This window comes from Sus scrofa, chromosome 5 (assembly GCF_000003025.6).
Source record: "Sus scrofa isolate TJ Tabasco breed Duroc chromosome 5, Sscrofa11.1, whole genome shotgun sequence".
Classification (NCBI taxonomy): Eukaryota; Metazoa; Chordata; class Mammalia; order Artiodactyla; family Suidae; genus Sus; species Sus scrofa.
Window position 1 is genome coordinate 80,756,797 of NC_010447.5, and position 14,015 is coordinate 80,770,811.

Consider the following 14,015-nt stretch of genomic DNA (forward strand, 5'->3'; position numbering starts at 1 on the left):
CACGGCTGGGGAATGCTTCTCCTAGAGGCCTGACCTGAGTCTTGGACCCCCAGGGACCCTCCCGCAACACCAGAGTCACCAGCTGAATGGCACCCTCTCCTCAAAGGTCCGATTTATAGCTACTCGGGTTCCCCCACTTTTCTAAGTTTTAGTCGTCCTGAATCCCCCCTTCTGCTCTCCCAGCATTTGTGGTTGTAGATGCTTCTATGCCATCTCTTTTTTACCTTTCAATTATATTTATACAGCTTGATATTCAACAAAAATTTATAATATTAACTTCTCTCTGGTATGGTTTCTGTCTCCTGATGGATCCTGACTGTTTCAAGGACAAGGCCCCTCTTCTAGTTTTCTGTCTGGACAAAGCCCCAGCATAGAACAGTGAGGAGAGATGATTTCATTTTAAATCCAATTCAGAATGTCGATTGTGACCAGGAGCTGCATTTTTTTTAACTTAATTGAGACTGTGTTCGTGACTTAAAGTGATGACAGGACTTTCTGTGGAAAGCGGAAAAGCTATGGAATTGCCTGAGGTTTCATCTCAGGGCAGGAGAAGAATATCCCCCACCGAACAGGTTCACGGGGATGGGGGCAGAGTAAAGAGCGTTTCCAACTCCATCCCCAAACCCCGCGTGCTCGACATGCGCAGTACAGACACCCGACACCCTTCCTCCCTCCGCAGAAGTTCCGCATTGGAGAGCGAAGGCCCACCCACCTGAAAAGACCACGCCTCACACCCGGGTCTGGAAGTGCTGAGGGGCGCGCAGTGGTCTGAATTCTGAGGCGGGAGAGACGGGCTGCGGCTCCGGGGGCCGGAGCCAGCTTCCCGAGGTGGTGACACTGGACGTGAGGAACTCGGAGGGAGGGGGCAGCAAAGGAGGAAGGGCATCTGATGGCGGGTTGGGTGTGCGTGGGTGTGGGTGTGGGCCCAACACAGTTTTGCCTTCTTGAGGGTCCATATAACAGTACTCTGGTTAGAGCACGTGGCGTCTGCAGAGAACGTTGGGCGGGGAGAGAGCAATGGACCCAAGGGTGGCCTAGCGGGGCGTCAAGCACCGGCTCCCGCATCCTTAACACCCTCATCTTCTAGATGAAGATACAAGTGAAAAGAGCATGCTTGCTGTGCAACTACAGCTTCAAATTTGTCCTTTCGCTACAGGGCTGCTGGTGGGGCAACTCTGGGATCCTTCTACACAGAAATGCTGGAGCCAGCACTGAATAGAAGGTGATCGTGGCCTATTTACGAAGGCCCTAAATAACTGAGGCGGTAGTTTGGACCTATCCGGGAAATGAAGATGTATCCAAGGGTTTTCAGCCAGAGAGAGGCAGGATTGGAGATTTTTTTATTTCACCAAGCTTTCTGACAAATTTTGACTGTTCAGCCCTGGATGTTAGGAATCAGGGAAGACAGAGATGGGAGAATAGGCGGAAGCAAGGACAGTCCACTCAGTCTAGGTCCCTGCTACTGACAGCTGGCTGCCTGGGACCAGGGAGAAGCCAGCGAGGGGTGGAGGGGCGGCCTTGCAGATGCTTCCAGGTTCCTGGGATGCCTGCATCCTGTACACATGGGCCGAAGTATGTGCTTCTAGGGTACAGAATGAGTACGTGAGCAGTTCTGGCCTGGGGGATGTTTGGTTATGAGACTCTCTGCCCGAATTTGTGTTAAACATCTGGATATTGACCTACCAGAGTTGTGACCTTCTTCTCCCGGATGTAACTCTCGATGGCATCATTGTTTGGAGCAAACACTGTGTAAGCATCAGCAGCCTCGATCGTACTCGCCAGATTGTATTGCTGTGATGAAAAGATACGGGAGTGTGTGAGGGACTTCTGTTCCTAGGTAACCTGAGCAGAGGGTCATGCAGACAACATGGTACTTGCAATGATGTAGCCCCGGAAGATGGAATAGTCAGGCATCTGGTCCAGCCGGGTGAGCAGGTTTGGTAAGGAGCCAGTTAGACCCCTTTGGGGAAGCAGGACCTGGAAAAGGAAGCCCCAACATTCTGTTAGTCTGGGTTGGTGGGACTTGCTGCTCTCCAATACAGAGGTCTAAGTCATACGACAATACGTGATCATGAGGTCTCTGCAAATTGAAAAAATATCTTTTCTGTTTGCTAGTTTGCAACACCAAATGGGTGTGTAGCTTGGGGAGTGAACTGGGTTGGATTTCAGCCCACACTACCCTTAGACCAGGCACCTGCACAACTGTTCATGGTGCCCTGACAAAGGGGACATAACTATCCAACGGACAGGAAGAGAAGGGGTTCCTTAAGGAGCCCCTGCAACCCAGAAGCTAAGCAGAGACCCTGCATCAGTTGCCCTGCATCCATGCATCTTTGTGTTCACATAAACTTCTTTTTCAATCCGTTTCCTTAACCATGAGGATCCTCTGTTTTCTCATTTGCTAAGTGAGGAGAATGGTACCTACTTCCTTAGGGCTGTAAAACATCAAATGAGATAATGTGATGCATGATACTTGGCACAATGCCTTGCACCCAGTGGACTGTCGGTAATTCCAATCTCACCGTACACAGGTGAGGTGGTGATGCTGATGAGGGACACAGAAAAGATACAGTTCCACCCTCAGGGACGTGCCACGATATGGATGCTCATGACCTATTCCATAAAGAACAACTACCCAAATAAGGGGGAAGTTATGCCACTGAGTGCCCTACCAGAAATCCCACAGGAGTTCAGAGGAAGGAAAAGAGAACAAAACCAACATTTATTGAGGTCTGATGAGGCAGGAGACATGGAGAGAGAAGGTGCTGTTTAATTCCCAGAGGGGAAAAAAGAGAGCTGCACAGACCACTGGTACCACCACCTGGGACACCAAAGCCTGAGACACTTGGGCGGCGGCTGGGCACACTGGCTACTGGCCCTGCCCATTGCCTCATCTCTCTGGAAGCATGTGCAGGCCATATATCGGCAAACCCACTATCAAGGGGGTAACAGTCTGCACACACTGAGAAAGAGACAGCAAGCATCCAAACCAAAAGCAGCTCTCACACCAAAAAAAAAAAAAAAAAAAAAAAAAAAAAAAAAAAAAAAAAAAATAAGCCCTTACAAGCTACTCGGGGATGCTCTCACATATAAATAGCCCTCCAAAGGCTACAGTAGATAGTTGTTTTCCCTAAACACACAGAATAAGAAAAATATACGCAAAATGATGAAGCTCAGGAACCATTCCCAGGAGAATTCTCCTGAAGGAGCAACAATGAGACAGACCTCTGCAGTCCAACAGACATCGAGTTCAAAAAGGACACAGTGAAAATACTGAAGGAATTAAGAGCGGATATAAACAGTAATGTAGATTACCTTAGACAGGAATTAGGAAATAATAGGAGGAGCCAAGAAAATTTAGAAAATTCATTTGCAGAGTCACGAGTTAAAGGCATTGAAGAACAGAATGAATAATGCAGGGGAACGATAAGTGACTTGGAAGAGAGAATAGTGGAAATCACCTGATCAGGACAGCAGACAGAAAACCAAATGAAAAAACATGAAAGCAATATAAGAGATCTATGGGGTAACATAAAGCAGGCCAATCTACACATAACAGGGATTACAAAAGAAAAAGAAAAAGAAAAGAGGATTGAAAATATATTTGAAGAAATTATGGCTGAAAATTTTCCAAATCTAAAGGAAACAGATAACAAGATATGAGAAGCACAGAGGGCCCCAAACAAGTTGAACCCAAAAAGACCTACGCCAAGACATATTATAATAAAAATGGCAAAAGTTAAAGGAGAGGATTCTAAAAGCAGCAGGAGAAAAACAAAGAGTTAATTATAACCCCCATAAAGCTAACAGCTGATTTCTCTACAGAAACAATACAGGCCAGAAGTGAGTGGTAAGATATATTTAAAGTTCTAAAAGGGAAAAATTTGCAGCCTAGAATACTCTACCCAGCAAGATTATCATTTAAAATAGGAGAAATAAAAATCCCTATAAAATTACCCATGACAATTTTGCATAGAACTGGAACAAACAATCCAAAAATTCATATGGAACCACATATAAATAACCTCATATTCTCATATATGGAATATGAGAAAGAGAATGTGTACAGATGTACGGCTGGGTCACTTTGCTGTATAGCAGAAACGGACAGAACAAACCCTCCCCCCCAAATTTATATGGAACCATAAAAGACCCAGAATTGCCCAAACCAATCCTGAGTGGAAAAAAATCAAGCAGGAGGCATAACTCTCCCAGACTTCAGACAAGATTATAAAGCTACAGTAATCAAAACAGTGTGGCAGTGGTACAAAAACAGACACATGTGCCAATGGAACAGAATAGAGAACCCAGAAATAAACACAGACACCTGCAGTCAATTAATCTTTGACAAAGGAGGTAAGAATATAAAATGCAAAAAAGTGTCTTCAGCAAGTAGTGCTGAGGAAACTGGACAGCTGCATGTAAATCAATGAAACTAGACTACACCTTCACACCATGCACAAAAATAAACTCAAAATGGCTTAAAGACTTAAACATAAAACATGACACTATAAACTCCTAGAAGAGAATATAAGCAAAACATTCTCTGACATCAATCATACAAATGTTTTCTCAGGTCAGTCTTTCAAGGCAGTAGAAATAAAAACAAAAATAAACCAATGGGATCTGATCAAACTTAAAAGCTTTTGCACAGCAAAGGAAACCATAAAAAAAAATTGAAAAGACAACCTACGAATGAGAGAAAATAGTTGCAAACTATGCAACCGACAAGGGCTTAATCTTCAAATAAACATATCATATAACTCAACAGCAAAAAAACAAGTACCCCAATTGATAAATGGGCAGAAGACCTAAATAGACATTTCTCCAAAGAAGACATACAGATGGCCAACAGGCACATGAAAAAATGCTCATCACTAATTATTAGAAATATACAAATCAAAACTACAGTGAAGTACCACCTCACACTAGTCAGAATGGCTATCATTAATAAGTCCACAAATAACAAATGCTGGAGAGGGTATGGAGAAAAGGGAATCCTCCTACACTGTTGGTAGGAATATAAATTGGTATAAGCACTATGGAAAACAGTATGGAGGTTCCTCAGAAAACTAAAAATAGAACTACCATATGATCCAGGAATCCTACTACTGGGCATATGTCCAGATATAACTTTCACTCAAATAGGTACATGTGCCCCTGTGTACACTGCAACACTATTCACAATAGCCAAGACATGGAAACAACCTAAATGTCCATCAACAGATGAATGGATTAAGAAAATGTGGTACCTATACACAATGGAATACTACACAGCCATTAAAAAGAACAAAATAATGCCATTTACATCAACATAGATAAAACTAGAGATTCTCTGACTGAGGTAAGTCAGAAAGAGAAAGACACCATATGATATCACTTATACGTGGACTCTAATATATGGCACAGATGAACCCTTCTTCAGAACAGAAACAGACTTGCAAATAAGGAGAGCAGACTTGTGATTGCCAAGGGTTAGGGGGGAGGGAGTGGGATAGACTGGGAGTGTGAGGTTAGTAGATGCAAACTATTACATTTAGAATGGATAAGCAATGAAGTCCTGCTGTATAGCACAGGGAACTATATCCAATCACTTGTGATAGAACATGAGAAAAAGAATATACACATGTATGACTGGGTCACTCTGTTGTACAGCAGAAATTGAAAGAACATTGTAAATCAACTATAATAAATTTTTTTTAAAAATGTAAATGAGAAGTGATAATTTTATGCTTTTTTAAAAAATAATATTTTAGTACTTTGAAAAGTCAGTATTGGCGAATAAATACACTCTCAGTATGTAATGCTGCTTTCTGATAAATGAAGTCATAAGTCCAGCATAATTCCCTACAACTGACATATCATTTGCTCAAAAAAGTTGTATTTCTTAGTGCCTCTGGTAATGCAAGAGAACTGCAAGGACTCTGCAAAGCATGTTCTCAGAAATCTTATAAAAAGCCTCTCTTGTCCAAACAGAAATAGTTAATGTTTTCTGTAAGTTAAAACAAAATAGACAATATATAAGTGCTGTTAGAATAATTTTAGTTAAAATGCAATTAGTTAATTGTCTTTTCTAATCTTCCACTTTTCAAAGTTTCTCAATATACCAAATTCTAACTTTAATTTTAAATAAAGATCTTAATATAGTAACTGAAAATTATAGGATAGCTTAAAACCTCATTTCCCATTAGATTTTTTCCCCCTATTTCATATCCTTGAATACTGTTGAATTGCACTTTAGAAGAAAATAAAAATTTCACAATACCTTTTTCATTTTTTTTCCTAGGGCACAGTAATGCAGAGAGGAGAGGAGAAGTGATACATAACCAGTTGCCTCTCCTCCAGTTTTGCTCTTTTTTTTGGCCTCATCCATGGTATGTGGAAGTTTCCAAGCCAGGAGTCGAACCCATGCTGCAGCAGCCACCCAGGCCACTGCAGTGACAACATGGGATCCCTGACCCACTGTACCACAGGAGAACTCTTCTCCAGGTCTTGATTATATCCCATCTAGATGTATGGACAGCCCAGTACTAAGGTTCTCATGTGCCTAGAAAGACGTTCCCATAAATAAACAGTCTATATGTGGCCACGGTTTATATCTGACCCACAGAAGGCTATAGGCTGAGTAAATAATAACTGAGTCACAGGTTACTTTTATATTAAAGCTAAGTATTTTCCCCCCAAAAGATACTGGACAGAAGGGTAAATAACAAAGAGAGAAGAGATACAACCTGTGCGGGAGGATGTGGTGTTGTACCTTGTTAATGATGTGTATCACTCCATTTGTGGCTGCGTTGTCACCATCAATGACAGATGCTCCTTCAATTGTGATGTTCTGTAAATGCAAACCACAGTGGGAAGGTGAGTCCCTTTAGAGTACACTACAGGGATTGAAGTGATTTCTGGGTTTTCTACTTTTTGAGCAGTAACGACCTTCGCACTTTTGGACCATGACACACAGAACTATTTTAAAATTATGAGTCAAGTGACATCACACACACACACACACACACACACACACACACACACACACACACACGGAGAATTGAAATGATACTTTCTTTTACCACATGGGAGGTACCTGATGATAGATTCTATTCCACTTCATTTTATTTCATCAAAAAGTGCTGGATGTATCTCACTAAAGAGGCCCTGCAGCTGGAAAAACACTGTGTTGTGGGCTGAACTGTGTTCCCCAAATTCCCATGTTAGAGTCCTAACCCCCGGTGCCTCACGATGTGATCCTGTTTGGAGACAGGGTCTTTACAGAAGTAACCAAGTTAAAATGAGGTCATTAGCAAGGGCTCTAATCCTGTAGACTGGCATCCTCATAAGAAGAGGGTATTTGGACACAGTCAGCTCTGTGGGGGGAACGCCATGTGAACACGAGGCAGCCAGCTATGAGCCAAGGAAAGAGCCTGAGACGTCTGCTGCCCTCACAGCCCTCAGACAGAACCAGCCCTGCCCTCACCTTGACCTTGGACTTCTAGCCTCCAGAACTGGGAGACAAAAATTTCTTGTTTTAGCCACCCAGTCTGTGGTTCTTTGCTATGGCTGCCCTAGAAAACTAATACAGACAGTTGCTGATTTTCAAGAATATTCATTACACGGGGAATGGAGCTAAGTAAAACCAGCCTGCCCACTCACTCAGCCACCAACCAACCACAACACAACTGACCCCATTCTAAGTTAGGGTCGGTCTGGTTTCCTTGGCTTTTTTCCCACCACTGTCCTTCACTTGAAACTCCTCCTGGGAACCCTGGGAGCAGAGGGGACTTGCCTCACCCTAGCACATTAGCAGAGGACCAGAAGCAGACATTCCTGGCCACCTTGCACGTCTCTGTCGGTTACAGGGAGATATTTATATCAGACATAAGAAAGACCTCAGTACAATCGTGTCTTTGATGGTTAACTGCTCCAGCTCACAGGTCTTGAATGATTTACCCTTGAATCTACAGAACCTGGAGGAGCCTGCCCAGGATGCGTGTTCAGATAATGCTTGCTCTGGGAATCATTCAAACACCAGTGGGAACCCAACCACGGTGTGATATGTGCATGTAATGCTCGAGAATTATCCTAAGATGGACAGAGTCCAAGGGAGAGTAAGTAACTCTTCTCTGCTTTGTAACAGGAACGATCTGATGACGCACATACATTTAGGTAATACCCGGCATACAGCCTTCTCACAGCACCATCACGGATGGGTAGAAAGGCAGAAACTTTTTAGAGCAGCCATTCTGAAACTGACTACGGCCCACGCTCCACTGCTGTGGCCCTTCCCACTTCCCAGTAGAATCTCCATCCTCATCTTGCGCAATTCACGGAAAGAGCTTCAAAACACTGCTGCGCACAGCGAGGCAGCCAGACTTCCTCCGGGAAGACCAAATCCAAGTCCTTGAAACTCTGTAGAAAATGCCAGTGGGGGAGCGTCTACAGGCTCTGCGTTTCCTGTCTCCAGCACTCAGATCATTTCCTTGCACATAGCAGGTGTTCAATAAATGTATGCTGTCTGACTGACCCTAACTCAATGTAAAATTGTAGCAGCCTATAATGAGCCATTTAGTAGATTACCAGCAACCAGCACTTAACCACACATAAAAATCAAAGTGGTGAAATCCGACAGGCTTCATCCAGAAGAACTGCAAGATTTGCCTTTCTGGATTAGTGTGTGGTCGGTCTCTCAGGAAAAGCCTGTGGCCCACCAGTGGGCATAGAGCCACATTTTATGGGATCCTTGCTGCAGAGTGTGTGTGTGTGTGTGTGTGTGTGTGTGTGTGTGTGTGTGTGTGTGTGTGAGACATTACATGCTGATAATTGCTGAAGCTGGGTGATACCTACATGGAGGTTTTGTCTATTTTTGCTCATGTTTGGAAACTTCCACAACACAAAACATTTAAAAGTACAGTATGAACATAGATCACATGTTTCCAGTAAAAAGACAGAATACTGTGCTTTCTTACCCCATTCACCTTCGCCAAGTGGAGGAAGCTGCCCTGCAAAGATGTTGCCAGCATGTCAGAAGGTGACAGGGCCTGCAGGTCTGCCACTCCATACGTGCCCAGAAGTGTGTGGTATCTAAAACGACAGTCCATAGGAGTGGTAAAGAGATACCCATGCTTGAGGCAGTGACATTGTGAGTAGTTAAGAGAAGAGGTTCTGGAGTCAGACCATCAGCTTCAAACTCTCCCCCTGCAGGAGTTCCCGTCGTGGCACAGTGGTTAACGAATCCGACTAGGAACCATGAGGTTGCGGGTTTGGTCCCTGCCCTTGCTCAGTGGGCTAACGATCCAGCATTGCTGTGACCTGTGGTGTAGGTTGCAGACGTGGCTCGGATCCCGTGTTGCTGTGGCTCTGGCGTAGGCCGGTGGCTGCAGCTCCGATTGGACCCCTAGCCTGAGAACCTCCATATGCCGCGGGAGCGGCCCAAGAAACAAGAAATAGCAACAACAACAACAACAAAAAAGACCTAAAAAAAAAAAAAAATCTCCCCCTGCAACTTGCAGCCATGGCACCTAAGGCCAGTGACTTAATCACCCTGTGCCTCATTTTCCACATCTGTAAAATGGGAATAAGTGAATGTCTACGTCATAGGGTTCTTGGGAGGATTAACTGCGTTGTATGTAAAGCAGTTAGCACGGCATTGGCTGTCAGGAATGCTGACAACTTCCATCCTGGGGGACGGAGGTGAGGGGATTCTAGAACATGCTCAGTTGCATGGGTCCAAAGGACTGTGTGACCTCCCTCCACCGGACTTCATTCACACTGATGCCAGCAGGTAGCTTGAAGAATATAACACACAATGCTTACTTTATCAGGGCAGGGATATTGCTCTTGGTCAGCCAAAAGGCTTTCTCCTCTTGGTCCAGGTCCTCAATGGCTTGTCGGGAAGGCACGAGGACAGTGAGGTTTGAGGTGGCTGACAGCAAGGGCTGCAGGGAAGCGCTCTGAATCACGGAAGGAAAAGAAAGTGCTGACTCATTACGTTAGAGGACACCGGGGCTGACTTGATGCTTGGCAGACAACCATTTCCCATGGGATGTGGTTTCAGAGATACAAGAAGGTCCTAGAGGCCCCTTTCCCAAATCCATCCTGCCCTCTGGCCAATGCCTTCTCTTCCCTTCTGAGACTCACGCCTTTCTATGGAAATAAATGTCTGAACCTTGTCAAAAGGCAGATTTCCCTGATTAGGTCACACTTTGAATCATTATCAGTCATGCACCCCTTAGTCTAACTGAAGGGGCAGCGAACAGTCTTGACAAGATTGTGTGTATGTGTGTGTTGTGTGTGGCAGTGTTGGTGTGGACATGTATGTGCAGAGAACCTCGAGAATCCCTGGCTGCCTTTGGACTAAGGAGAATGGACAATGACAGGAACAGTTTCTGCATGAGAGACAGAGACTGGAGGCCTGGAATCAAATTGTATCGACTCACCTAGAGCTAGTTCTGAATAGTAGCAGTGGTGAGCTTAGGTGTAGCAACTGGCTCTCCAGGAAAAACAAACAAACCCCCTGGCTTGTAGTGTTCACTGATTTCATGAAACCATGGCTGATTTCAAGCTATCACCGCCACAGCACTGCAAGCGAGTTGGGGAAGCTATGCTCTGGTGAGTTAGGTGAGCTGGGTTCAGCCCTCTGCTGGGCAAGTTACGTGGGCGGGATGGGTCCGTATGGAACCCGGTACGTGCTATAGGACACTCAGTCCCCGCGCTTCCATGTGATGGGGCCAGAAAGGCCCCACACAGAAGCAACAGGAAGCTGTCCTAAAGCGGTTCTGACCAGACACTGTGTATCCTGGCACCTGTCTTCTTAGAGGGGACAAATCACCTGTCATGATGGCTGGCTGAACCTGCCACCTTGGGCCACTCAAAGACAACAGAGATTCAGACAATTGGGGAGGGTGGGGATTGGATTCTTTGTTACAGAACTTTCTAAGAGAGAGGAGAAACATTCCTCTGGGCATGCTGGGGTGAGAGCTAGACACACATGAAGTATTGCAGCATTGCAAGTATAAATCCCAAATCTAACCTGGTGAATTACCATGATGAATTAGGCTGACTTTTCAAAAACACTTTCTTTGATGAATGAAGCTATACATACATATTTGAGAAAAGGCGATCACTCCAGCTTATCCTAGACTAGAAGTTGCCCTGGTTGCATGTCAGAATCACCTGGGAGGCTTTTTAAAAAATGCGCTGATGCCCAGGTCAGACGCCTGTCTAATCAAATCAGAGTGTGTGCAGGTGGGAGCCTGGGCATGGCTACTGAAAAACAGGTGCGTCATATGGTTCTAAAGGGGAGGCAGGACTGAGAACCACTGCTCTCGACAATTGCCCGGCCTCCCTCTCACCAGCTGCATTTTCAGCTTTCCATTACATGCAGTCCAAATTTCTAAAATTACATACCTTCCCAATCCTCATTCCAATAAAGATACTCACATTTATCCACTGGTTAAATACAGCTGCCGCAGAGAGAAACGACAATTCCTTATTCATTTCGTGCAAGAAAGGGAGGAGGGATGGGAGAGAACACAGAGGAAGATGAATGAGAAGCATGATCACAGTGCACCTTGGGGCTGCCTGCACCTAGCCTCGCCAGACTCATGGTCCTTGCCAGCCTCGCTGATGCCCGCATCAATGGTGCCGCATGGACAAGCCCCTGGGCTTCCAGAGCCATGAACTGCTTTCATGCTTGTCGGCTCAGATGATCTTCTACCTCCAAGGTAAAGGAGTACCTCCAGAAATTTCATATGAAACAACAATCCCAAGTTCTTCCAAATCAGAAGTTTCTGTTGTAAGAACACAACCCCGTGGGAGGGGCACGAGCTCGGTAAACTGCCCCCCTTTAGGGCCAGTGTTGAGCAGAGCTTTCTTTCTGGTTTGGCCAGAACTTCCTAGTTCTGCAGGCAAGTTACTCCATACCTCTGGGCTTCACTGTTCCCACCTATAAAGTAGGGATGATAAAAGCTCCAGCTGATAGGGTGGATGTGGAAATTGGAGGAGTTAAGGTTTTCAAAGCATTTAGAATAGAGGCTGGCATGCAGGACGGAGTAAGTTTTAGCCACTGTTATTTTTAACTTATCCACCATGTGATTTACTAATGAACAAATGGAGGCATATACTTCACCACCACAACTGGCACCAGGTTGGAGAGAGGGGGATATAAGCTGTGAAAGACAAAATATGGCCCCTTATCCTATGTACCGCATGGTTGTCTGGGAGACATTAAGATTTGAAAAGATAAGCTAGATTTGAAAAGAGAAGTGACGCTTGAAGGTGTCATAAAGAAAGCTCTAGACTTTGAGTTACAAAAGGCTGGGTTCAATTCCCGGGTCTGCCATTTACCAGCTGTGTGACCTTGGGCCAGTCCCATAACCTCTCTGAGAACTCAAGCACCCCACCCGAAAAATGAAAATGATGACAACTTGCTCCTGGGGTTATGAACACTTCTTGCATTAATGTATGTTAAACCATTTTTATATCTATGAAACACTACAAAAATGGCCATAACACAGTTATAATGTGCAAATTTTACCAAAGGGCAATACATCTCAGGACAGTCTCAGTTCCTTGAAAGTAGCTGAGGTTATTGAATAAATTGATAAATACTGATTAAAAAGTAAATCCATTAGAAAATGGCTAAGCGTAAGAGCTGGAGATGCTCCGTTAATCTCTTCAAGGAGAGGAGGGCATGGGTTAGACCTGAACTGATACAGAAAGAGCTGTAGCTGGGTCCGTGGGGCAGAGACTGGAGCCAGCCTTGAGCCTGAAAGGCCACGGCTCAGCTAAGCCGGTTGGAAGAAAAGTGAGTTGAGTTCGTGTGAAGTCCTTGGAGCACCAGGCCAAGGATTTGGACTTCATCTTGTTTTCCATGGGAGGAGCGAGACACGGTGAAACGAGGGTTTTGGGGCATTAAGGTTTTAGGAAATATGGCCCATGGACAGTGCAGAGAAAATGCTGGGACCATGCTCCACGCTCCAAGGTCTGGGTGTCAGGAGATGGGCTCAATGGGACCAGCAGGAGAAACTGTGCAGTGAAGAGTGGGAGGGACCCTGAAGAGGCCGGGAGGCCAAGGTCAGGTACTGCAGCCACCAAGGAGCATGTTAGTACAGGCGCTGTCCTGGGCATTGTCAGGCGTGTAGCTTTCACTGAGAGGAGCCACGTTTCCATAGCACAGAAGGCCGTCTCCCTCGGAGCCCTCTGTGAGTTAAACGAAAATTAAGTGATGAGAAAATTCACCAATTTAGTTCTCATTTCAACCAATCTTTATGAAAGGAAGCAGTGAAGTAGGAAACAAGACAAAGACCTGCCCTGAAGAGATGACAGTCCAGTGGTAGGGACACTTGGGTGGGACATGAGCTACACTGATAGAACACCCTGGCAGTTAAGCGCTCGGTCTCTGCACATAGACAGCCAAGCAGCCTTAGGCAGGTTTCCTTGGGCCCTCGGTTTCCTCATCCATGAAATGGGCATAATGATAGCATAAGCCCAGAGCACCGTGGCAAGGTTTAAGTGGGGTGTTGCTGCATGTTAAGAAATGAGGAAGACTCCTGGTGTACTAGACAGGGGTAAGCACAGGTGCTCCGGGTACCTACAGGAGGCAAACAGCATGGACAGGACTGCCGGTAGCTCAGCGAGGGCCAATTATTTGCTCATTTGGGAAGACTGGGACTGGAGAGGGGCAGAATGGCAAAAAAAGGGAAGCCAAGACTGCACAGTATACAGGAGGTGCCAAATAAAAATTACCTTCCTTTGACCTAAAGAAAATTTGTGAGCCACAGCTTGCTTCTCCTGGATAAAATCTCCTGGAGTAAATGACTGGTAGAGAGCACTTTAAAGGCATCCTAGCTAAGAGCTTTTTTTTCCTTTTGAATTTAAAGGTTTTGTCCTTATTCTTCCGTATGGAGTTCCACTCAGAGGACTTACCACTGCGGCATTTCCATAGCACAGAAGGCCGTCTCCCTCGTAGCCCTCTGGGCAAACACAGCTCCAGACGCCAGAAGTAAACTGACAGGTTGCCT

At 45.2% G+C, this 14,015-nt stretch overlaps 1 protein-coding gene across 1 annotated transcript in view; it reads right to left on the reverse strand.

Moving 5' to 3' along the window:
* The window catches only part of STAB2 (stabilin 2), a 170,763-nt gene that overhangs the window by 64,338 nt on the left and 92,410 nt on the right, over positions 1–14,015 (reverse strand). Inside the window, 7 exon segments of the mRNA XM_021092647.1 lie at positions 1,684–1,791; positions 1,879–1,977; positions 6,758–6,835; positions 8,961–9,075; positions 9,808–9,944; positions 11,434–11,481; positions 13,921–14,013. Coding sequence (XP_020948306.1) covers positions 1,684–1,791; positions 1,879–1,977; positions 6,758–6,835; positions 8,961–9,075; positions 9,808–9,944; positions 11,434–11,481; positions 13,921–14,013 — 678 coding nt within the window.